Here is a 25,295-nt window from a genome sequence, read left to right on the forward strand (position 1 = left end):
GCACCCCCGCCCACCCTCCACGGCCCCGGAGAGGCGTCTGAGGGCGCCGGGCCTTCCGCCTCTGTCCACGCGGCCCCATCCGCGGTCACGAAATGGAGGAGGAAGGAAAGCGCCTCGCGGCGTGGGCGTTGCGGGACGCCGCTCGCCCTCCGCGCCTCAGCCCGCTCCTCGAGAACGCCTCTCCCCCGTTCCGGAGCCGTCCCAGGACTCCTCTCAGCAGCACCTCCGCCTTCCTCCCTTCGCCCTAGCACGGCGACGCCACGGCGACAGGGCGGCGCCCAGGGGGCAGCAAGCCCCGCTCCCCACGCGCCAGCCGCGGTCCGAGCGGGAGGAGGGGCGGGGCCGGCCAGGCGTCCGGCCCGCGGCGGTCACGTGGGACTCTCGGACCAATAGGCGCGCGGCTCCGGGTCGGGCCCAGCCCCGCGGCGGCGCGCTCGGGCAGGCGGCGTGGGTGGGTGCTGACGCGGCGACGGAGAGAGCCGTCAGCGGGCGAGCGGGGTGCGGTCGGGGTCTGCGGTGCGCGTCCACCCCGAGGGAGGCGTCTGCCGGCACCGGCGACATCCCGCCCGCCACGACCCCGCGCCGCGGCAACCCTCAGACCTCACCTTTCTCCTCGGGACCAGGCCATGGAGCGCGAAGTCCAGCGGGTTCGCCAGGCATTCCGGTCCGGCCGGTCGCGACCCCTGCGGTTCCGGCTGCAGCAGCTCCAGGCCCTGCGGAGGATGGTGCAGGAGCGCGAGAAGGACATCCTGGCGGCCATCGGCGCCGACCTGTGCAAGGTACGCGCCCGGCGGGGGGACCCGGCCGCCGGCCTCCCGCCGCTCCGCTCCCGCCGGCCTCCCGCCGCTCCGCCGGAGAACCGCAGTCCGCCAGAGCAGCCTTTTTTGTTTTGGGTTTTTTTTTTTTTTTTTTTTTTTTTTTTTTTAACATTTCTGGTTACGCAAGCACTGCAGGAGTGTGATCCCCGGTGGCGCAGATCAAGTCCAGCAGTACGGACACCGCAGACGTTTGCGGTGGGGTCCCCGGTCCGCCAGGCTCGCGCCAGCCCCCGTTGTGTTTTCAGACACGTTCGAAGTGCGTGTGTTACCTGGCCTTGCAGTTCCTCCTCTGCGAATTGCCGTTTATGTTCTTGTCCATTTCCTTGCGATTTGTAGGAATTCTTTGTATAGTCTGGATTTGCCAGCTTGACATATCGCAAGCTTGCTTTTTTTCTGTGTCTGTTTCTTTTGTTTATGGTTTCTTTTGTAGGCAGGTATTTTTTTGAGATATTCAAATTTTCCTTCATGACTGTATGTTATTAGGTCGCGCTCCTCAAGCTTTATGCAGTGACAGTCACCTGGAGATCTTGTTAAAATGCCAGTTAGGGTTCAGTAGGTCTGTGGCGGGGTCTGAGATCCCAAGTTTCTGAGATCCCAAGTTTTCCAGGTGATGCCACGATGCCTCTTTTGGAAGCATGCTTTGAATAGCAAGTTCTGAGTGGTGTTTAGAGTATGAATGTATTTCTCTGTGTTTTCTAATATTGCTGTCATCTTATTTTTATCTGGATTTCAGTTATAGCAAGGCTTTGCTGTGGGTTTGTGATACTCCCTTCCCCACACGCCCCCAATTAAACATTATTTCAAGGAGTAGTAACAGCAGTAGTGGTGCCAGTAGTAATTGTAAAATTTCTTTTGGAGTACTTTTGATGGAGAGAGGCTATGGTGCTAAATAAACAAGATGGGGTAATTAAGATTCAGAATCTCTGAATCACTTATTCGTTCTACAAGAATCACGTGTGTGTGTGTGTGTGTGTGTGTGTGTATGATTACTAAAGAAATACAATAAGTTCCATTCCCCTGGGGGTTTTAAACTTGGTTGGGAAACAGAATATACACAGGCAAAATGTGAGTATAGTTATAAACCAGGGTATTAAGGGTGAAGTATTAAGATACAGGTCAAAAGCATAATTGCTATGGTATATAAAGTGTGATCAGGACAGGCCATTATTAATCAGGAAAGTCTTCTGAAAGAGGTAACATTTCAGCCTGATTTTAGAGGGTGTGGGGATCAGTGGAGAAGAATTTGTAGGCACTGAAGATATTAGGGAATTAGCAAGTCCTTATTGAGGGCACGGAGGGTGCAAAAGGAAAGATGGCAAACCAGTGACTCTGATAATGCCAGTGGTTGTCACTGCAGGTGTACCCGGCCTGAGGTTTTTGACATTCAGGGCCAAGGGTATCATACTCGCTGTGCAAGGTTAACTGTGATTCTCTTATAACAGAGTGAATTCAATGCATACAGTCATGAAGTCATTACTGTCCTTGGGGAAATTGACCTCATGCTGGAGAATCTTCCTGAATGGGTCACTGCTAAACCAGTTAAGAAGAACCTGCTCACAATGTTGGATGAGGCCTATATTCAACCAGAGCCTCTAGGAGTGGTACTGATTATTGGAGCTTGGAACTACCCCTTCGTTCTCATCCTTCAGCCACTGATAGGAGCCATCGCTGCAGGTCTGGTGCCATCTTATGTCTTTACGCCTTTTTAGAGGGCTTATTCTCTCATATTGGTTGTAAATTAAGGATAGTGGCCAATTAAATGCATTTACTTTGGTGGTTTGCCTTGGTTCACACCAGCAGGGTATAAAGAATTCATAAATGTATATATTTTAAAGGGGCTGCTGATGAGATTTGTTTGACTCTTTTATGAAACACCTGGAGAATGAACCTGTGAGGGTGTAAAGGCATGTGAGTCAACAGGCCCGGGAGTTTGGGGCCAGGCATCTGTACTCTAATGTGGTTTCAGTTGCTGGCTCTGGCCTTGGACCAACCATTTTATTCTGTGTGACTAGTTTCTTCATACAAATAAAGGCTATGGAAGTAATGCTAGCTTGGGTGTAGAGCAGATGCTGAGAGATTAATTTTTAACTTTGTGAGATCCAGATCAACAGCTCTATGTCAATATGGCTTGTTTGCCCAATAATTCTAGGGCAGAGAGGAAAATCAAAGGACAGAATTGGGAGAAAAGTGACAGAAAGCTGGAGGAGTGGGAAAGGCTGATGAAGCCCATTTTCAGTGACCTGAAGATAATGATAACTACGGAGTTAGCATTCGAGAAGAAAGTGAGACAAACTCATTAAAAGCTGTAGAAGGCCAGCGCGGTGGCTCACGCCCGTAATCCTAGCACTCTGGGAGGCCGAGGCGGGTGGATTGTTTGAGCTCAGGAGTTTGAGACCAGCCTGAGCAAGAGAGAGATCCTGTCTCTACTAAAAATAGAAATAAATTATATGGACAACTAAAAATATATAGAAAAAATTAGCTGGGCATGGTGGCGCATGCCTGTAGTCCCAGCTACTCGGGAGGCTGAGGCAGGAGGATCGCTTAAGCCCAGCAGTTTGAGGTTGCTGTGAGCTAGGCTGACGCCACGGCACTCTAGACCCGGCAACAGAGTGAGACTCTGTCTCAAAAAAAAAAAAAAAAAAAAGGAGCTGTAGAAATAGAGTACCTAGCCTGTCCTTCCCATGTGAACACCATCTTGGTGGCTATTAAATTTACTCAAGTATTAGATGATATTGTTCTACTTTTTACTTTGTTTAGGAAATGCTGTGATTATCAAGCCTTCTGAACTAAGTGAAAATACAGCCGAGATCTTGGCTAAGCTTCTCCCTCAGTATTTAGACCAGGTAAGAATGTCCTGACCCATCTTTAATATATCTGTTTATTTTGGAAAGCACACATTGATTTTCCTTCCAGTGCATGTTATTGCTGGCTAGAGATCTGATTGCAGTTCCTGAAGCCTCTAACACTTGGCTTAGAAAAGTAGTTCCAAAATACACTGTGGAATAACCCAGGTATTGTGGTTACACAATATATTTAGGCCCATGGCTTCATTAGGTATTCTGCTATTTATAGATCCTTTCCTATAATTTAGCATTTTGGATTAATCTTTGTTTGAATTAACATATGATTTTAGGTGTATTCATTTAGTGGATTATTTAATGAGAGACTAGTACTGTGCCAGGTGCTAACATATTTTTGTTCCTGACAATCATTGTTGCTGACCATCTCTTTTGTCCTAACAGAATATAATTTTGTATGATTATGTAAGAATACTTTCTTTAAAAAGGGCACGTTTGTAGCATGAAAACTACAGAAAGTGACCTCTTGAGCCAGAGGGTGGATCCTCACTCTGGGTTGAAGTGCTGGCATTTAGAGTATCAGAAGCTGAATAAAGAAAATGATCTCCTCAAATGTGGTGTAGTTCATCTCTCTGTCTGAATTGGAGGTTCTTGAGCTCTCCTACGGAGGAAGTTTATGATGCTACTATGAAATCAGGACTGCTGAGTTCTACATGCAGTTGCTCCGGGGAAGAGTCTTTGTTTAGCTTTCATTGAAAGATAACTTTAAAATATCTGTATTGTGCACATTAATTTGTAATGTCCTTGAGGTCACCTCCGGCTGTCAAAATAATGTTGTCTTTGTTATCTTATCACTGTTATGGCAGCCTGCAGAACAGTTTTGTTCTAATAGCTGTGATTATCCAATCCAGAAGGATGAAATGGAAACTACTGAGTGGATTGAGTAGGACTTGGAACCAGAAGGTGGAGGTTGAAGGTCCTTCCTCGCCCCTCACCAGGGGTAAATTCTTCAGTAGCTGACTCTGCTTCAGTTAGCTTGTTGGGAGACTCAATAATGGACTATGTAAATTAAGCCATAGAAAAGTTAAAACTTGAACCATTTGTTTGGCTGCTAAACTATGATGTGAATGAGAATTAACTAACTTTGAAAGGAGATCTACAAGCCAGCTTTTACTTTCTGCTCATACCTGAGAAACTTTTGAATATCTCCATCTTACTTCCTTGCCATCTGTTTTCTGTCATTACTTTTCATGCTGTTATTTTTCTAAGATATTCTCTCTTTTAGAATAGCTGTTAATAATAGCACAATGCATATAAGATCTCAGTCCACGGAAGCTGTGTGGATTTACCCAATACCAGATGAGGAAATATGTTCAGTAGCTTGCCTAAGGTCACGACACAAGCTAGTGAGTGGCAGAGCCCATATTCAATTCAGATGTACTGCAAAAGCAGGTGCTGTAGGTGTGCTATGCTATGTACATCATTCATTCGGCATGTCACGGGTAACCCCTGCTCCGTGTTGTGTAGAGAGAGAACATTCAGATTAAGATATGTAGCTGGGACTTGTCTTGTGGCCATTGACAGCAGCCACTCCCTCACCCAAATCTTTAGCTTCTACAAACATACCTATCTCGTGCATTTCCCTGATCAAATCCAATCATTTGCTCTCTTGTGCCTTTATTACTGAGCTCCTGTAGAAAACATTAGACTCTCAGGGTTGGTTTCAAGTAGGCTGATGATTCCCAGACACAAGCAGACTCTGTATTCTCCACTCGTCCTTGGTCAGCTCCCTCTCCCATCCCTCACAGGAACTGGTCTCCACATTCTCCTGGTTTTACTGAATGTTACATGGTTATGTTGAAGAAATTGCTGATGTTAGATAATAGGATTAATCTGGCAATGCAAGAGTTTGTTTCTTTTTCTTTGAGGACCTGTATGTTGTTATTAATGGTGGTGTTGAGGAAACCACAGAGCTTCTGAAGCAGCGATTTGACCACATTCTCTATACGGGAAGCACTGCAGTTGGAAAAATTGTCATGGAAGCTGCTGCCAAGCATCTGACCCCTGTGACTCTTGAACTGGGAGGGAAAAATCCATGTTATATTGATAAAGACTGTGACCTGGACATTGCTTGCAGGTGAGACTGGCTCTCTAGTTTTTGAGGTTTTCCCAGCACAGTGGAGGCTTTTCCTAATAGGTTAGTGTTATCCTTTGCACTAGAACCCCATACCTTCTGCGGCCAAGATACATCATTAAGCTTTGGTGTTTGGTGTTCTCAAGAGTAACAGAAGTCTTTCACAAACTGTTTCTTGGTGCCATTGTTAGAAATGAGCCATAGGTCCTGACATCGTGTGGTTGTCCTTAGGAATTTTGAAAAAGTTCTTTCTGTTCTTAAGATTACAGCTAGATCTGGGAAAAAAATTAATGTTCTGCACGCCAATTGTCCATGAAGTAGATACTGCCAAGGATTGTGTATACCTAATAAAATCTTGAAATTCCCATTTGAAAAGGTATTACATTGATCTCTTAACTGAGATCGTTTGTTGACAAAACCAGTATTACTCATCTTTGAATAGCATCTTGCATCTGAAATTAGAAAATAAGGAGTTTCAGGTTCTCTCTGCTAAATCAAATTTAGCTACTAGGAAATGCCAAAACAGAATCAGATGGTGTGGTTTTTCTCTCCCCTTCAGAAATGGGGCACAAAGGAGAAGGTAGGGAGTTAGGTCAGGGTTCCAGCTTGGCTTTGTAAGTAGAAGTCCAGTTGCAAGAACAAGAGACCCTCAGTTAGTGAATATTCAGGTTTTGGGCTTCTGCCTATACATGGGAAAGGTTTTCCAAAGTGGGGAAGGCTCCACATAGAGGAGGGTGGCTGTCATTCTGCTTTATACCTGAACATTTTGCCAAGCAGGCCCTAAAGCCACAGCCAGGAGAGGAAGAGTCTGTACTGAACTCCTGTCTTCCAGGATGTCCTTTTGGCTGGAGTAGGAGAAGTAACGTGGTTTTTAGAGGCTATTTCTCCTCTTTTCCTGCAGCAGGCAATGGCTTTACTGCTTATCAGTTACTGTTTCCCATGAGCTGGCTTGAGAACTTTCCTGCTACTTAGAACATCCTATCTCAGTTGGAAAATACAGTCTAAGTTCCAACCGATTTAGAAATGAGTTTTTTATAAAGATTACCAAGTAAATACATGAATCTACTTTAGTTATAAAACAAACAACACTAAAGTATGTAACAAGTGAATATGTGACTGAATTATATAGCCATTCTGGGTTTTTCCTCTCAGACGCATAACCTGGGGAAAATACATGAATTGCGGTCAAACTTGCATTGCTCCTGACTATATTCTCTGTGAAGCATCCCTCCAGAATCAAATCGTGCAGAAGATAAAGGAAACTGTGAAGGTTTGTGTACAACACATCTAATTCTGTTGATTTCAATAAGATAAGGAGTCAAATTAACTATTTGCAGGCAGCATCTCTATTCCCTCCTTCCCCCAGGAAAATTCCAATAGCATATGTGACTGAATTAACTTATTGGCTAATTAAAAATGCTTTGTGCACCTTTTATAGATTATCTTCTGGAAGCAAGGTTAAGTTGATGTTAAATCCACTTAAACCATTTAGTTGATTTGTTGGTAATGAGTTGTGTATTCTTTTTAAAAGTTAAATAGCTGTGCGTCTGTGCTTTTGAGGAATATTGTCAATCCTTAAGTATAATCTTAGACCCTTGGCATATATTGGCCATTTCTGATTAAGGTTATCAGTTCTTGTGTAGGTAGAGGGCCTGGGATGGCCAGTAGTTTGGAGGAGTGAATTAATTAACTGCTTATAATGTACCCTTTATATGGTTATCAGTCTTTCAGGGTGTTCAAAGTAAAGATCTGCAGTGAGGAAATCAAGAAAGGCTGCAGGGTAGGGTCCTAAGCTAAGACTGGAAGGAGATGGAGGATTTCGTTTGGTAGAAAGGAAAGAGATGAGCAGTATAACTGAGTTCAGTAGTGGGAGAGGGTCGCTAAGCCCCCAGGTGAAAGAAATGATTGGGACAATCGTTCACTCAACAGATGTTAGTTGAGCACTAAGGAAGGATCAAGAATACCAAAGAGTAATGTATGTGATCAGAAAATGAAAATTGTGTACCGGGAATTTTAGGAAGATAATTCACAGTGGTTCCAGGCAGAGTAACTGGGGATGAAGTGCTGGGGTCTTGATGTGGGAATTGGACATTAACGATAGGACTGAAGATGGATCCAGATGGGAACACAAAGGGAGAGTTGGCCAGATTCAGGGAACGCAGGATTGGAAGAGAGTGGTTAAAGACACGTGTGAGATTGAAAACACTTGGAAATTGAGAAGTGCTTAGTTGAGTATGGTGATTAATTCAGTTTCAAAGTAAGGCCCATCTGCATTCTTTTGAGGCATTTATACCTAACACAGTGGTTCTCAACTGAGCTACACATTAGAATCACTAGGGAGCCACTTAAAAATAAGTTTCCAGTCCTTATCCTCCAAAGATCCTGATTCAGGTCGTCTGAGGCCCCCAGGTGATTCTGTGATGCAATCCGCATTGAATACTACTGTTGGTGGCTCCGGAGTTAGGGTCCAGGAACGTGAATTTCAGCAAGCTGCCCGTGTGATTCCTACCACCCAGACTTGAGACTCACTCTTGGTGGAGGGTGGCGAACAATGTTCATTTTGATTTGAGATTATAAATTGAGAGCCCTCACAAGGCTTTGAAGTGATGAGAAATTCAATAATTTTGTATTTGTTTTATATAATAAATACTGATGTATGATTATCGAGGTTCTTTTTCCTTGGTAATTTACCAAAGCTGTATTTTGATCCCTTGAGTGGTTTCACCATCATCTGTGACTGGTAGGAATACCAGTTCAGAGAAGATAAAAACAACAAAACAGAGTAAAAGTTGCAAACTTTTTCTGTAAAGGGATAGATAGTAAATATTTTAGGCTTTGCGGACCCTAGGGTCTCTGCTACGACTACCCAACTTATTGCAGGGGAAGAGCAGCCACAACTAATGTGTAAACAAATGGGCAGCCCTGACACAGAGCAAGGCTTGTTTCCTCACATCTGCTCTCACATTCACCCTCAGGAGGGCCCATGGGTAAACCACGAGAGATCCATAGGAACCCCCTGGACCTATAGAGAATGACGTGTGTGTGTGTGTGTGTGTGTGTGTGTGCACGCACAGGTTGGGAAGGCTTTATTTTCTAGTCCTTGACCTGCCAAAAAGCTTAAGCTTACTGTTGGGGAATAGGCTAAGAAACTTGAAAGGTTTCAGGAGTTTTGCAGGGCTTTGCCTTGAAAGAATCTGTGGACACGTTAGTTCACAAAATAGAAGCTGCTTCCAACAAGGGAGGCATCGTCAGAGGACGTTTGCAAAGCCACGTTTCTTCTTTGCTGCTGCCCATCGCCTTGAGCTGTTTTGCAAGGCAGAAGCTCGGTTCGGGTCCTTGGTGGAGAAGCTGATTAAAACGCCTGCCCGGCAGATAACGTGCAGCTGGAACTATCCTAGACTTCAAGGCTATTCCTGCTTCACTCCTGACTACATGTCTCTGTGTTTAGAAGAAGTCGATTAGAGTAGTACACAGACACAGTGTTCTCATTTTATACATTTTATCTTTAATTTGTATGCTCAGCTAGGTCTGTTTCTAACTTAGGGCTTAACATGCTTATCTTAGAAAAATTTTGTAACCGTCTATTCTTGTTGACAGAATTAGATAAGGTTCCCTTGGAAGCCTCAAAAAATGAGCTGTACACATAATTCTTTAACAAAAGACAACTATTTGCTGTAACAGTAAATACTGATGTGGGATTTCATTTGGGGCTTCACAGCTCACGGCAGTGCTGGAGGACCCCTGACCCCCCCATCACTTTAAACTGCACTTTGTCTCCGTCTCAATCATTTCTCTGTCTATATTATTTCTTTATTTCCTATTATTTCCAAATCCCTTGCTATGATCCTGCCTTGGGCCCTGTTTTGCTGAGAGTGTGGGAGTGTAGCTAACTCCCAGCAGCTTACTACTGCTATATTACTATTAAATTACTTGGGGAATAGGGTGTTAGATTCTGTGAGGATATAAAATCAGATCTGTTTGGGGGCATGAGTGGATTTTGTACTTATTAAAGAAATTGAAATATGGGCCTTTGTGACAAATACTCCTGTTGTTTTAAATAGGAATTTTATGGAGAAAATATAAAAGAGTCTCCCGATTATGAAAGGATCATCAATCTTCGTCATTTTAAGAGGATACTAGGTTTGCTTGAAGGACAAAAGATAGCTTTTGGTGGGGAGACTGATGAGGCCACACGCTATATAGGTAATGGAAATTCACCTTTTCCTATGGGAGGATGGCAGTTGGGCAGTTTTTACTGATAATACTTTTTGACACTGAATAAACTATTGTTAATAAATATATAGCATTTAATTAATTATTAAAGTATTAAATACTGCTTTCTGGTATACTACTTTTGTTATAAGCTATTTTAAAATATATATGTATACATATTTAATAGTACCACCAGTGTTGTACTAGTTTTCCATATTTACACTTATATTATCTATTTTTTTTTCTTCATAACAACCCTGAGAAGCAGAATAGAACTTTATGTTTATGGATGGGAAAACAGCACAAAGAAGGAAATAGCTTTGCCACTATTCCACAACTAGCCAGCAACGGTACCAGTCTAGAATTAATGTTTTGATCTATCGTGCTTGACCTTATTGTTTGTTTACCTTCTTTGTGTTTTTTATTCTTTGCCATGAATATATATTACTTAGAATTTTAAATGTATTTTTTCTAAAATAGTATAAGGAGACAGAAAATTGCAGACACATTTGGTTGGCAAAGCAGCTGCCCCACATAGCTTTCCTTACCACCTTTATCAGATAAGATGCTGCACGTCACCAAAAAACTAACTTTAATAAAACAAAAATGAAAAGATTTAAATAATGAGAAATTTATTCTCTTATAATGAGCATTCCTGAGGTCCTTCCAGGCTGGATAATTCAGTGGCTCAGTAATACCATCAAAAAAACCTGATTCTTTGCACTAGGATGCAAAAGAAAAAAATGCCTTTGTCTTCTTTTTTATTTTTTTGAGACAGTCTCACTCTGTTGCCTGGGCTAGAGTGCCGTGGCGTCAGCCTAGCTCACAGGAACCTCAAACTCCTGGGCTCAAGCAATCCTCCTGCCTCAGCCTCCTGAATAGCTGGGACTACAGGCATGTGCCACTGTGCCTGGCTAATTTTTTCTATATATTTTTAGTTGTTCAGCTAATTTCTTTCTATTTTTTTTTTTTTCAGCAGAGACGCAGTCTCGCTCTTGCTCAGGCTGGTCTCAAACTCCTGAGCTCAAACAATCCTGCCTCATCATCCCAGAGTGCTAGGGTTATAAGCGTGAACCACTGCGCCCAGCCAATCCCGTGTCGTCTGTCTGTCTTTGTGGCAACCCAAATTGAAATGGGGAATAATCTGTTGAAAAGAGGGGAAAAAGAGAAAAAACTCTAATTCTTTCATCTCTCTGTTCTCCCATCTTCAGCATGTCCACTTCTAGGCTACTCAATGACAAGAGGAAGGGCCTGTCCTGATTAGCTTAAAGGCTAATTAGGACTTTCCCTTGACCTGGAGCTGTGATCGCCTTACCTGATCACTTGACTGTGCAGAGGAGGGTAGACACCCAAACCAGTTCTCTGACCCAAGGAAGCCGTGGGCGGTGCTTTGGGGCAGCCGTTTACCCTCGGGGCAGTGTGGCAAAGAGCTGTCCGCAGCCATGTTGCCAAGATAACCTAGTAGACACTAGGGGCAAAGAGGAAGAGCCGCCTTGTTACTGTCAGATGTCTCGTCTTCTGGCTGACAATCCAGTTTGTTTAGAGGGTCTTTTTGAGTGGGTGCTGCTAGTTGGTGACTTACGTTGGCACCAACGCTGGGACACACTGCACAGCCTCTCCAGTATCCTTTCACCCTCCTCTCTCAGTCTGTGTAACAGAGTTGTGATAGAGGTCAATGAGATAACACGCGTGAAAGCACTTGGGTTACGAAATAGCGGGAGCAGTCTCTGCTCCCAGAAAGACCTATCCACAGAAAGATGTTAAATATGCATATGGCTATGAATGGGGTTAAATATGATTAAGATATATTCAAGCATATATCTTTCCCTTGGTTTGCATAAGAATCCCTGATTCACATGCGTTGGAGACATTCAGTACACTCAGGACTTTTCAATAGATTTGATTTGGGTGGGAGAAGGAAAGGGATGGATACGTGATTCAATGAAAGAAATGTAAGATGAGAGCTTTGCATTTTTGTTCTGTCCTTTAGTGTTCTCATTTTCATTTTGTTTATTTTCTTTTCAGCTCCAATAATACTTACTGATGTTGATCCTGAAACCAAGGTGATGCAAGAAGAAATTTTTGGACCAGTTCTTCCAATAGTGCCTGTGAAAAGTGCAGATGAAGCCATAAATTTCATAAATGAACGTGAGAAGCCCCTGGCTCTCTATGTATTTTCTCATAACAATAAGGTAAAATTTGTAGAGAACAGCTAACTCACTGTCGTAAGCAACTATCATCAGTTATATTCCTTCTTTGTTGTAAAACAATGATGGTTTATTTTCTATCATATCAGAATCCAGCAGGTGAGGTTGCAGGCCTAGATTTCTGTCTTGGGTAATGAGGCCCTAGGGTTATCACTGCATGTACTCCCAGGGGTTAGATCTGACTCTGCAGGGGTGAGTGTTATGAGGTTTTTGACTCACAAACACCTCCTGTATAATTGGAAGACTTACACATGTACCACTATTAAATGCTTTTCTGATGTTAATCCACAGGGCATTGCTGTGTAAGAGCTTGCCCTGTGACGGAAGTGGCATTCGCAGCCACTCGGGTGGGGCTGTGTGGGACAGAGGCCTCTGGCAGTACTGTGTAAATGGCTGTGATATCATGGATTTCACTTTCTCGCATTACGTTACCTTATTGTTAGAGTGGTGGAACCACGTCACCTGGCTGAGCACCTCTGCCACTTTCATTATGGCTCACTCATTTGCGTCGCTAGGTGGGTGACTGCTGCTAAGGAACAGTGGCCTCAGAGTGGGCAAGTAGGTTTAGGAGCCCTTTGAAGAAACAGGAAAACTAGAAGGGGGAAGATGGGGCTAGTCAAGATCTGAGGATGCCAGATGTTCCTGGAGAGTGTCTGATGGTAACCTGTGGGTAGTCAGGTTCTGGAGCTTGTGATGCTGTCGAGATGCAGATAGCTACAGGTATTTGAAGTGAGACCAAATGTTTGGTTGGAAAAGGCTGGGTTATTAACAAAACAATGGTGTGACATTTAAAATGACCATAGGTAATGGAGTGGGCAGGAAGGAACCCTGAAGTTTACTGGCCAGGGTACAACTCAGTGTGGAGCACTTCCTCGCAGTGGGTCACCTGAGGTCACTGAGTCTAGACTTGATGGTTGCCATGAAGAACTCTCAAGGGTTTGTTGGCCCCCAGATGAGATCACATTTATTGGTCAAATGTCCTTGCACCTTTTTGGGTCTTAGGCCAACCAAGCATTTATTTCTTAAAAAATAGGATGCTAAATCTAAAATCTTAAATATTTTTTGCATTTCATAAAGACCAAATAATACCTATTAATAATGTGCTATAATTTACAGCAGAGAGTGTTCTAATTTTTACAGACCAGAATATAGTCTAAATTATCCCTTACAAAGAGCATTTTTCTGCTGTTTTGGGGAGTACAACTCTAGGTGGCAATCGAGTGAACAGACCCGAAGGTTCAGGGCTGCCTTCCACAGTGCACTAGATGTGCATCTGAGAAGTTAGATATCAGTCACGTTTGCTAAATTCACCGCACTTTAGGTTATTTGGCTGCTATAGTGTCCCCAAACTCGAGAACTCCCGCTGACACAAAGGCAGAATGTGCGTCTGTAGAGGACCCAGCCCCCCGTGTCGGGAGCCTCGAGTGCTCTGTAAGGCGTGACGTCACTGACCTGGATGCCTTTGGTCTGTTCCTCAGCTCGTCAAACGGATGATTGATGAGACGTCCAGTGGTGGTGTCACAAGCAATGATGTCATCATGCACTTCATACTCAGTTCGCTCCCCTTTGGAGGAGTGGGTGAGTATTACTTTCTCCTACTCACAGTAAATATTTCAAAAGCACCACCATTCCACAAGGGATTTGTGCAGGCTGTTGAAATAGCCGGCTGCTGCTTATCCCAGTTTTCCTCTCCTGAGACAGGCCTTCTCCCGCCACCCCGTTGACAGTGGCTTTCCTGCCTCCTTGCCTGTCCCTCCATTGTGAGTTGAATCTCTGTCCTTTCTGTCCTCAGTAGCACTGACCACAGCTGTGATGACTTTGTTTTTTATTTTTTAAATGAAGAAATTTTTAATTATTTGGTGCTGATACAGTATCTTTTTAATTAAAAATGAGACAAATCCATTGGTACCTTTTGAGGTTTCCTTTTAATCTACATGTTTATATTATCTATTTAAATGATAATTTAAAAATGTATACATAGGGACAAGCCATAAAACTGTACCAACTGGATCCTAGATCCTCTTTCCCCAAGGGCAGCCCATTCTTGTACTTCACTTCATTGATTTACTTGTTTATAGGAGATTTGGGAGCCAAGAATCAGGTCTCAAATTAATCAATAAGATCTCTCTCTGTTTTTTTTAAATGAGGTAGCAATGAAAGGTTCAGAATCCCAGGGAACAGAGAGCAGCCAGAAGGATTTTCTAATGTCCCTTTGTTTTCTATTCAAGGTCATGTTAGGTGGTAACCAGTTCTTACCTACATTGGTTCCTCAACCCTCTGTTGGGAGGAGCAGCCTCTCCTTGAATTGTTTTGTGGTTTGAGTAGAATGAGACTCCCCTTGTTCTAGAGAGGATGGTCACAAAGAAATTTATTCTCAGCAAAGCTCTGTGGACACAGCCTGGGCGTTGCGGTTCCCTTTGGAATGTGACCTGCCACCCTCTCCCACAACCTGAGATGATTGACTCAACTTTTTATTTCTCCTTTGGGACCTGGTTAGTAGGCCTCTGTACTGTGTAGAGGTGTTACAGAATGCTCTAGAGGTATTACAGAATAACCAATGTGTAAGAATCCTCATAACAAAAAAAAACAAATGATAAAAGCAATGGTCATGAAGCTCCTGCATTATCCTCTTCGTTTGTAATAGCATAAATACATTGCTCCATGGGATGTAACAGTCCAGTTTGGCAGGACTATCTGTTCCTGGTTTAGGAAACTTTGTCCCATGACCAAGGAACCCTGGCCTGCAGCCACAGGTCCCCATCTAGGACATAAACATACTGCCATATCCAACACAGTGCCTAACATACATGAGGGACAGGCAGGGAGAGGCCACATTGGTGGGTATTGCCAGATCCAGGTTAGAGATGGTGGTGGCTTGGAGAGGGTGGTAGCAGGGAAGATAGTGGAAAGGAAGGGGATATTTGGGGGGTCAAGCAGCAGTATTTCCTGCTGGAGTGAATGGGAGGGGGCGGGGTGAATGAGAGTATGGCTCCTGAAATTTTGGCTGGAGTAACTACGGTTTTACAGCCCGGATGTTTGAAAGATTAGATTAGACCTGTTATCTTTAGTTCTCAGCTCTCCCCACAGAATCGGGGCTTTCACTGTGCTACTGCAGCCGTCAACTCTGTAACTGCCCTGGATGGTGTCACCAGTGCCCCCATGTGCAAAATCTGAGGGACCCGGGTTCAGGCCCTGTCCTACTCTGATTAGGTAGCACAAGGATCACTGACCATACCTTCTTCTTTAAAACAACAAGCCTTTTTTTCCCACAAATACAAAAGGAATATGGGGGCTGGTCGCGGTGGCTCACGCCTGTAATCCCAGCACTCTGGGAGGCCGAGGCCGGCGGATTGTTTGAGCTCGGGAGTTCGAGACCAGCCTGAGCAAGAGCGAGACCCCATTTCTGCTAAACATAGAAAGAAATTATATGGACAGCTAAAAATATATGTAGAAAAATTAGCCGGGCATGGTGGTGGCAGGCACCTGTAGTCCCAGCTACTCAGGAGGCTGTGGCAGGAGGATTGCTTAAGCCCAGGTGTCTGAGGTTGCTGTGAGCTAGGCTAACGCCATGGCACTCTACTCTGGGCAATAGAGTGAGACTGTCTAAAAAAAAAAAGGAATATGGGCTTTTTAAGAAAACTTGGAAAAGATAGAAGAGCCCGAAAAAGGAACATTTAAATTACCCATAACTCCACTATGTAAAAACAGCTGCTGGAGGCCAGGTGTGGTGGCTCACGCCTGTAATCCCAGTGCTTTGGGAGGCCAAGCAGGGAGGATTATTTGGGGCCAGGAGTTTCAGACCTGGACAACATAGCAAGAACCCATCTCTACAGAAATTTTTTAAAAACGTAGCCAGGTATGGTGGCATGTGCCTGTAGTTCTAGCTACTCAGGAGGCTGAGGTGGGAGGATCACTTGAGCCCAAGAGTTTGAGGTTGCAGTGAGCTATGGTGACACCACTGCACTCTAGCCTGGGTGACAGAGTGAGAACCTGTCTCTAAAAAACAAACAAACAAACAAACCTGGTGTATGTATTGCACTTATATGCATGCACATATATGTAGATGCTCAAATATTCTATTCAAAATGGCATCCTATTGTATATTCTTTTCTACCCTATATGTGACAGGATAGTGAGATTCTTTCCCACTTCGGTATGCCTGCAGGTCATGATTTTAGTAATTGCATAGGATTCCATCATATGAATGTGGCACGTTTATGTAACCAATTCTCTGTATTTTTATGATTTCAAATTTTTTGATACTACAGTTCTTACATAATATATCTTTGTGCAGTCTCTGATTATTTCTTTAGGAAAAATGTCTAGAAATATAACAGTGTTAAAAGAGGTTATACATATTTTTTCAAAATGAAAATGCCTTTTTCTTCTAATTCTCAAAGTGTCATAGACTGAATGGCAAAAAGTCCAAACAATTAAACAAACTACAGAGAATTGTAAGGGAAAATGGAGTAACCTCCCAGGCATAAACATTATTAATGTTTTGGCATATAGTTTAGGTTTTTCTTTGGAAATGCATATCTTTAAGGGTTTTTATGCATATTGCCAAATGCCCTTGCAGAGTCCTACCACCCTATATCCCCATGAGCAGCATGTGAGTATCCACTTCCTTATATCCCTAGTACTGGATTACTCCACTACTAAATTGCTAGACAAAGGGTCCCATTTTAATTTGTGCTCCTGTGATTATTAGTGAGTTTGAACTTTTTAAAATTAGTTCTCTCATGAATTTTCTATTTTTGTCTTTTGCTTGATATTTTTGTTGTGTTCACCTCTCCCTTATTGGCATGTAAATGGCCTTTTTTCTAAGTAAGAAAATTAATCCTTAGTTTTATCTGTAACAAATACCTCTTTTCAGATTGTAATTTTTCTTTTAATTTTACCTATGATTTGAAACTTTTATACTGTCAAACATGTGAGACTTTGTTTTATGGTTTTTAATTTGGAGGGTAGGCTTAGAAAAGTCTTCCCTACTTCAACATTTTATAAATATCATATTCATTTGTTTAAATTTTCTGATATTTTGAAATATTTAATCACAGAGTTTATTTTAGAAAACTGCATGATACAAGAATCTGTTAATTTTTTTTCCCAAAGAGTAAACCAATTATGCTGGTACGATTTTTTGGAATAATCATCCTTATACCATCTATACTCAATAAAAACACATACTTGAATCATTCTTAGGGTTTTCTCATTGGTTTCATTCTCTGGTTTTTTTTTTTGTTTTTTTTTTTTTTTATGAGACAAGGTCTCACTCTGTCACCCAGGCTTGTGTGCAGTGACATGATGTCATCGTGCACTGTAACCTCAAACTGCTGGGCTCAAGCAATCCTCCCACCACAGCCTGCTGAGCAGCTGGAGCTGCAGGTGTGCTCTACCATACCCAACAAGAATTTATGTCTTTGCCTGCCCCTCAACACTTTGTCCCCTCCCCTTCAAAAAAGAAAAAAAGATGAATTTATGTCTTTAAAATGTGGACTCTTACTAGGAGCATGTTATATCTCTTCATTTATATAACTGTTTTATATCCTTGAATAAAATCTTGTGGTTCCCATCATATAAATTCTTTACCTTTCATTTTTAAGTATTTTCCACCCAATTTTTCTTCAGATTTTCATACATTTTTCCCAGTTCCTTACTACTTTGGTTGTGTTTTTGGCTGGCCCCCTCATCCTCCAGCCTCCGTCAATGTCAGGGTTTCTCAAGGTCTCATCCTTGGGCCTCTTCTCACATCACGCCTGCTCCTGAGTGAGCCATCCCGCAGCCTGGCCCTGGGGAGCTGCCCTGGCTGCCCGTGCCTCACGCCACTGTGCCATACACATGCCGCTCTCTCTGCCTGTCACACACTTCGCCCCTTCGCACCTGTTGGTCTGTTGTACACATAATAAGTCAGATAAATGAAAGCTGTCACAGAGCATGGCTTTCTAGAGGGCAGAGATTTACACTTGCTTCTTACCCATCTGTGTAACCCTGTCACCCTGGTCTTTGTTACTTTCCAGGGGCTTAGAGGAAACAACTGAGTGGGGGCCATGGATAAACAGAGCCAAGCCACGTGGCATGTGGGAAAAGAACACACACAGTATTCAGAATCTGATCCGGGTTCACATTTTGGCTTTGCCACTTACCAGACATGTGACCTTGGGCAGGCTTACTGATGCTGTAAGCCTCCTTTTCCTCTCCGGAAGTGGGGTTGATAATATTTTATGCAATAGGGTTGTGGTAGGAATTATCTCAAGAGAATGCCTTTAAACTCTTAGCACAGTCCCTAGCATAAATGAGAGCCACAGCTGTAGAAGAGCTGCAAATCCTTGCCCTGCTTTTGGAAACTGTCCTGTTTGACAGGGAGATGACTTTCCCAGGGACGTTGGGAAAGGTTTCCTGAAAAGAGACACTTCTGCTGGCAGAGAGGTTCAGCGGGGGCACGCCAGGCAACAGGGAGTGAATGTGGGTTTTCTCTGTCGTTGTTTAGAAAGGGAAGTAGCTTGTGTCACCTACAGTGAAGCCTGTTTTGTCTGTTTCCTTTATTTCAGGTTCCAGTGGGATGGGAGCTTATCATGGAAAACATAGTTTCGATACTTTTTCTCATCAGCGTCCCTGTTTATTAAAAAGTTTAAAGAGAGAAGGTGCTAACAAACTCAGATATCCTCCCAACAGCCAGTCAAAGGTAGATTGGGGAAAATTCTTCCTGTTGAAACAGTTCAACAAAGGAAAACTTGGTCTCCTGTTGCTCGCTTTCCTGGGTATCGTAGCAGCTGTGCTTTTCAAGGTAAGTCCTCATACCTCATGAAGTGCCAGTGTTTCTGGTCCTGCCCCAGTGGCTGCCAGATGCATATTCTAACGAGACTACTGTATGTTAACTTCTAGAGTCTAACTTTTAGGGTTGGCAAACTGCAGCCTGCAGGCCAGCTCCTACCTGTTTTTGTCAGTAAAGTTATTGGAATGCACTTGTTTAGTTATCATCCACAGCTGCTTTCATGCTTTGGTGACAGAGTTGAGTAGTTGCAACAGAAGCTGAGTGGCCCTCAAAGCTTCTAAATTATTACAGAAAATGTTTGCTGACATCTGGTCCAAGAGTTTAAAACGCTGTAGAACTTGCCTGCAGAATTCGGAGCTGTCTAACCTTCTGATCCTTTTGGTATTGGTCTTTTCAGTTTTGTTCTTGAACGAGCATGAAATCAGCATGCTGTGGGGATGGCGGAGGGAACTCTGTGGTGGACAGCAGTGGAGTGGAACAGCTCTGGCGAGGGATCTTTCATTAGGCTTGGTTGTTTTTCCTCCAGAGTTGACTATCAGATCAAGTCTGTCTTTGGTGATTAGTTATTATAAAGACGGGCTTTCAAAGAGGCCCTCATGATAACTGCCTTCTCAAGGCAGTTTGTGTATCTTTGGGGTGAAGGAGGAAATCTGCAATAATGAGAGTTAAGATGAAATGAGGAAAGGCGGTTGTTTGTTGAGCCGTCAGCCAGCCAGTGGAGCGATACTTTGAAAATATTGGCAACATCAGTGAAGAATGGACTTGGAAGAGAGGCATTTAATGGAAATCCCTGTGTTTATATCTACATTTTGTTTAAAATTTGAAAGAGGGTTGGCTTGTCCTGTGCTATCACAGCTTTGGTGGAGTTGGAGATACCAGTTGCATTTGAAATCATTTGGGTTTTCTCAGAAATACCAAGCTGTGCTGAGGAGAAAGGCCCTGTTGATTTTTCTGGTAGTTCACAGACTGCGTTGGTCCAGTAAGCAGTGATGGACAGCAGATTTCAAAACCCGGCTCTGTTAAGAGTGAGGTAGGAACTCCTTGTTTTCTTTCTTTATGTAAGGTGGGCCAAGTTGGGGTATGTTTTCTTTTTTTTTTTTCCTACAGCTGGAAGCTTAGGGGTTATTGAAAAAAGAATGTTTTACTTGTCTCTAGACATTTTGGACCTTGGCCCAGAGTATCAGGGCATTAAAACTGAACTTATCCACGATTTTTAAAGAGTGAGGGTAAGGCCGGGCGCGGTGGCTTACGCCTGTAATCAGTCCTAGCACTGTGGGAGGCCGAGGCGGGAGGATGGCTTGAGGTCAGGAGTTCGAGACAAGAGTGAGGGTGAGTCTCTAGGAACATAAGAGAAATGTATAGAGTTAATGGCTTAACTAGGTCTAGGTGAAGCAAAGATTATTTCTAGAAAAACAGCAGACACATGTAAGTCTCATTCCTCTTCCTCATCCACTCAGCTCTCCTGGATGAAGTGCCAGCTGCCTAATTCGGACTTACAGTCACCCTTTAGACACTGAACTCTTTGCCTCATATTTGAGAATAATCTAAAAATCTCTGAGTTGTTTTGTTTTAACTTTAAAAAAAAAAAAACTTGACTTTGGAATTCATGGTAGCAAATGTAGTGAATCAAGGCATAGTGTACAATTTAGGGGCTTTCTGCTCTTACTCTTCATCTTCCTAGGGCTGGAGATATAGTCGGAGGCTTGTTTGGGTTTCTGGTTATTATCTGCCTTTCTTGCTCTTTTCCCAAGATATTGGTCCCCAGCCTGACAGGCATCTTCCTGGCTAGGATGGAATTTCTCAGACTCATGGAAAATATGGAGGACAAGGATGAGTCTGCACTCCCCAGGCTCGCCATGTCCCCAAGAAGGCTCCCAGGTGCAGTGCACTATACAAGCAGGTTTGAGTTCCCAAAACACTTTGGCAGGTGGATCTTTCTCTGTTAGTGTCTAGAGAAGCAGCAATATATATTATAAAAACCTTTAGCTAGGAACAAGAAAATGTGTCTGATTCCTGGTTCCAGTGTTGACTTAATTATGACTTTGGGTGAGGCCTTTGTGAATGAGGCCTGACTTGGGCCTCAGCTTGCTCGTCTGCAGACCGGGGGAGGAGGCATCCATTATTTCCCAGGGCACTTTGGACTCTCCCTCTCAATTCTGATTACTATCAGTTGTTAATATTTTTTTGGATTCAGTCTGGACTAGGTAGAGATTTGGGGTTTTTGCTTCTTTGCTGCTTCTTGGCTCTTCTCTCTGAGCTTTTAATCCTCTTTTTTTATCAAATCACTTTTATTTTAAATGATTAAATCTGTATTGTATACTTCCTTGAGGAGTCTTTATTTATTGTAGTTACAAACATTTTTTCTGAAATGGCTTTTTTGCACTGAATAGTGTACTTATTTTGCTACACACTTGGACTCGGTTTTATTAGTTACCTACTAGAGTTAGAATGGTTTTGGACCATAATTACTATACACAAAGTAAAGTTTCAGTAAAGCTTAGAAGCTACAGAAAGCATCATGGGAAAGGGGGTGTGGATTTGAAAATGTTAAAGTTGATAAATGTCATCAGGCCTTTCACAATTAAACATGACATTTGAACCTTGCGGTTGCAGCAGCCCCTCCTCAGCTTTAACAGGATGCATTAAATTCAGTACTGTTTTTGAATTTTAGAATCAAAATTGTTTATTAGTTTTCAAATTTCATGTAGAGACTTTGGCTTCCTACTTACAATGCTAGAATAATAAATGAATATTTTCAACTCCTGTCCCCACTGGAATATTATCTCATTCATGTTGGACAGAATACAGCCTCTATCACCACCTGTCTCATTGTTTTTTGAGGAAGAGCATAATCCTTTATCTTCAGCCCAAACCATACCTGACACTTCTTAGGGATATGGAAGCCTTTTTTGCACAAGGCATTTAGAGTCTCTTAAGGTAGGCGGTATTCGTTAGAGTCCCAGTAATGAGCTCATGTTGCAAGGCTGGTTGTGGGTGGGTTTTTAAACCAGCAGAGTAAACTGGATTCCTTTTTCTTTCCTCCAGGCTCGATACTACTGAAGAATGATCCTGTTCAACCTCCTAGTTGCCTCTACTGAATTATTCCTCTTTTCAATGGTTAATGAACCAATAATTTTTAAATCCTACCAAAAATAGTAAGAAAATATGCAAATGTACTCTGATCAAACATGAAAGTCATTGCAAACTCACCATTCATAAAACTTGCCATCTTATCCAAATCCCAGCGTTCCCCAATAGTGAAGATTTTCAGAGAACCTATCCTAGACTGTGCTTACTCAAATCTTAGAGCTTTGGGCTGGGGAAGGAGAATGTGTTAGGCTAAATCCAGACTCCTTGGGGATGTGAGGGTATCTCAGACCTACAGAGTGACTCCTCCCGTTCAGTTCACGGGCCTTTCCCCCCCTCCCTACCCCTGCTCCCACCATCACTGTGTAAAGCTCTCAACAGCTCAGCACTCCTAGGGCTACTAGCAGTCCTCTGTAGTCTAGAGAGGTAAGGTTAGATCCTCCCAGCTCCCTGTTAGGTTTGAGGCACTAAAACTGAACTGTATTAGGATGAGGGGTGGGGTTGTTCCTCCTCCATATGAATATGGAGGAGGAGCAGCCCCCTCAAATTTTGTCCAACTATGAATCCATTTTTTGCCTTATTTTTTTCTTCTGTTGAAGACAGTGTCTCACTCTGTTGCCCAAGCTGGAGTGCAGTGGCACCATCACAGCTCACTGTAACCCTGAACTCCTGGGCTCAAGCGATCCTCCTACCTCAGCATCCCGAGTAGCTGGGACTACAGGTGTACACCACCATGTCTGGCTGATTTTTTTTCTTTTAAATTTTTTGTGGAAATGGGGTCTCAAAGTCCTGGCCTGAAGTAATCCTCCCACCTAGGCCTCCCAAAATGCTGAGCATGAGCCACTGCACCTGGCTGAATATGGAGTAACTAATATCACTCAAAGCGTCTTATAAATCCGAGGGCTTCCTGGAAGATCGTTGCCAATTTCACTCTTCTGGTGTTGAAGTTAACAGAATTCCTCATCTTATAAAACCTAACTAGCATTTAAAAAATACTGCAATCAAAATACTTATCCTCTTTTAGGACTCTAAAGTTGCAAGTTAGTGGATCTCCAAGGACGAATCTTTAAGTTTCTTATTTCTGTAGCACAATGCAAGTAAATTTCACTTTTTTAAACTTCAGAGAGATCCCTTTCTGAATAAATTTAACTTACATAACTTAAAGTTGGCGGGGAGGAACCATTCCTCTCACCGAAAAAGAAGCCTTGGATATTAGGACTTTGGGGCTTGAGAGACTCGTTGAGCAGATAAATAGATGGTGGATCGTCTGAAGAATAACTCTGTAAGCCATGGCAGCTGACCATACTGAAGGAGATGAAGGATGGTAAGAGGATCTCCTGAGCAAGTGAGAAATTATTCTCGTCACTGCCTTATGTGGCCAAGATCTAAGGTCCTTCTGCCGAGTGGGGCAGTGGTAAAGAAGAGGCCTGTGTGGAGCGCAGCATTGCCTGCCAGACAGGGCGCTGCTGCACTGTGGCTGTGCCTCAGAGCGCCCCGGTGCAGGGACTCCACCTCCTTCCTCTTGGATTTGGAAAGAGACTCAACCCATTCAATGAGAGAATGTAATTCACTTTGGGGAATGTATAATTTGTTGAATAAATTATTTCATTAGGGCTGTCGTCCTAAGGTAAGGGAAGTATGTCTTTATCACTGTAGGAGGTGTCAAGAATTAATGACTAGCCTAGTTGAAAAAAAGTTGCTTAAACTGTGGCTCTGTCAGAATAATCAATCATAAAATATCTTAGACAAAATTTCAATATGGAATTTTCATTTAGTATATTGTACATTATGTTTCTAAACTAAATTAATGGCTTGTCCACTAATACATTCTACTTTGAAATAAAGACATTATATTTCATAAAACTAGAAGAATTTTAATAACATTCTTAGTGTTATTCAAACATGCCCTATTGGAGACAATCCTTTGATCATAAATTTTATCCAACTATGAATCCATTTTTTGCCTTTTTCTGTTAAAGACAGAGTCCCACTCTGTTGCCCAGCCTAGAGTGCAGTGGCACCATCACAGCTCACTGTAACCCTGAACTCCTGGGCTCAAGCAATCCTTCTGCCTCAGCTTCCTGAGTAGCTGGGACTACAGGTGTACACCACCATGTCTGGCTAATTTTTTTCTTTTTAGTTTTTTGTGGAAATGGGATCTCAAACTCCTGGCCTAAAGCAATCCTCCCACCTTGGTCCCCAAAAATGCTGAGCATGAGCCACCGCACCTGGCCCATTTTTGCCTTTATCTACCAAAGTTGTTATTTGTCAACTTTATTTGTCATACTTTCTCGTTTTAAATTCTTAGCCAAGATTATTTTCTCACGTTCTGTTCTGTTGTGTGTGTGTATTATTAGCTATAGTAAATGGCATTTTTTTCCAATTCCTACCCCCAGTTGCTGATCTATTTTTGTTTTGTTTTGTTTTGTTTTGTTTTTTGAGACAGAGTCCCAATCTGTTGCCCTGAGTAGAGTGCCGTGGCATCAGTCTAGCTCACAGCAACCTCAAACTCCTGGGCTTAAGCGATCCTCCTTTCTCAGCCTCCTGAGTAGCTGGGACTACAGGCATGCACCACCATGCCCGGCTAATTTATGCTATATATTTTTAGTTATCCAGCTAATTTATTTATTTATTTATTTATTTATTTATTTTTTAGTAGAGACGGGGGTCTCACTCTTGCTCAGGCTGGTCTCGAACTCCCAAGCTCAAACAATCCGCCCGCCTCGGTCTCCCAGGCTGCTAGGATTATAGGTGTGAGCCACTGCGCCTGGACTATATGCAGTTTCTTAAGTGTCAGGATGACTTTATCTGTGCACAAAGGCAGAGCCGTACCCTTATGGGGTTCCGGGTCTATGAGAGAACACCCCTTATGTGCTCTGCTTGGAGACTGAGTTGTGCCTTTTCCATGTCTGAGGGAGCAGAGGCTGCCCTTCCCTGTTTAAACAGAGGGTGGTGGGCAGGGTGATTGTATTACCTCTTCCAAAGTCAAGGCACACTCTTGGGGGCTCGTCTGGGTTCAGACTAATTTGAGCTCTTTGCTTTTGTTTGGTTTTCCACAGGAGGGATTATCCAAGGAAGGATTTTGGTTTTGTGTTTCTCTTTGTAACTGTGGAGTGTGTTGCTTATACTGGCCAATTGCAATGACAAGAGCAACTGCTAAGGCTCAGGTACCCCTCTATGATCCCCACCCGCCATACCATAGATCGCTGCTGCCCAGTCCTGACGTGCTCAGGGCATGTCTGGCTGCCTCGCTGGCCGGGTGCA

The 25,295-nt window shown here is 43.2% G+C and overlaps 1 protein-coding gene across 3 annotated transcripts; it reads left to right on the forward strand.

Annotated features, from left to right (window-relative positions):
- Nucleotides 1-450: 450 nt before the first annotated feature.
- On the forward strand, nt 451-23,870 carry ALDH3A2 (aldehyde dehydrogenase 3 family member A2). 3 transcript variants are annotated; one of them, XM_069481863.1, is made up of 11 exons: nt 451-779; nt 2,261-2,492; nt 3,576-3,661; nt 5,545-5,753; nt 6,903-7,020; nt 9,812-9,953; nt 11,988-12,154; nt 13,648-13,747; nt 18,721-18,956; nt 19,854-19,974; nt 21,990-22,049. In XM_069481863.1, the coding sequence occupies exons 1-10, from the start codon at nt 627-629 to the stop codon at nt 19,932-19,934; spliced, it is 1,524 nt and encodes a 507-aa protein (XP_069337964.1). In that variant the 5' UTR covers nt 451-626; the 3' UTR covers nt 19,935-19,974; nt 21,990-22,049. The 3 variants fall into 3 exon arrangements, with proteins under 3 accessions (XP_069337964.1, XP_069337965.1, XP_069337966.1); XM_069481864.1 differs by lacking the exon at nt 19,854-19,974 and having other exon boundaries at nt 21,990-23,870; XM_069481865.1 differs by lacking the exons at nt 18,721-18,956; nt 19,854-19,974 and having other exon boundaries at nt 21,990-23,870.
- Nucleotides 23,871-25,295: the final 1,425 nt, after the last annotated feature.

This window comes from Eulemur rufifrons, chromosome 9, assembly GCF_041146395.1.
Source record: "Eulemur rufifrons isolate Redbay chromosome 9, OSU_ERuf_1, whole genome shotgun sequence".
NCBI classification, from domain to species: domain Eukaryota; kingdom Metazoa; phylum Chordata; class Mammalia; order Primates; family Lemuridae; genus Eulemur; species Eulemur rufifrons.

What these genes read in the sequence shown, in the direction of transcription:
- ALDH3A2 (XM_069481863.1), top strand. Translation starts at nt 627, where the DNA reads ATGGAGCGCGAAGTCCAGCGGGTTCGCCAGGCATTCCGGTCCGGCCGG. An exon ending in TGAGGCCACACGCTATATAG is followed by an intron (nt 9,954 to 11,987) that starts GTAATGGAAATT and finishes TTTTCTTTTCAG; the next exon opens with CTCCAATAATACTTACTGAT. An exon ending in TATTTTCTCATAACAATAAG is followed by an intron (nt 12,155 to 13,647) that starts GTAAAATTTGTA and finishes TCTGTTCCTCAG; the next exon opens with CTCGTCAAACGGATGATTGA.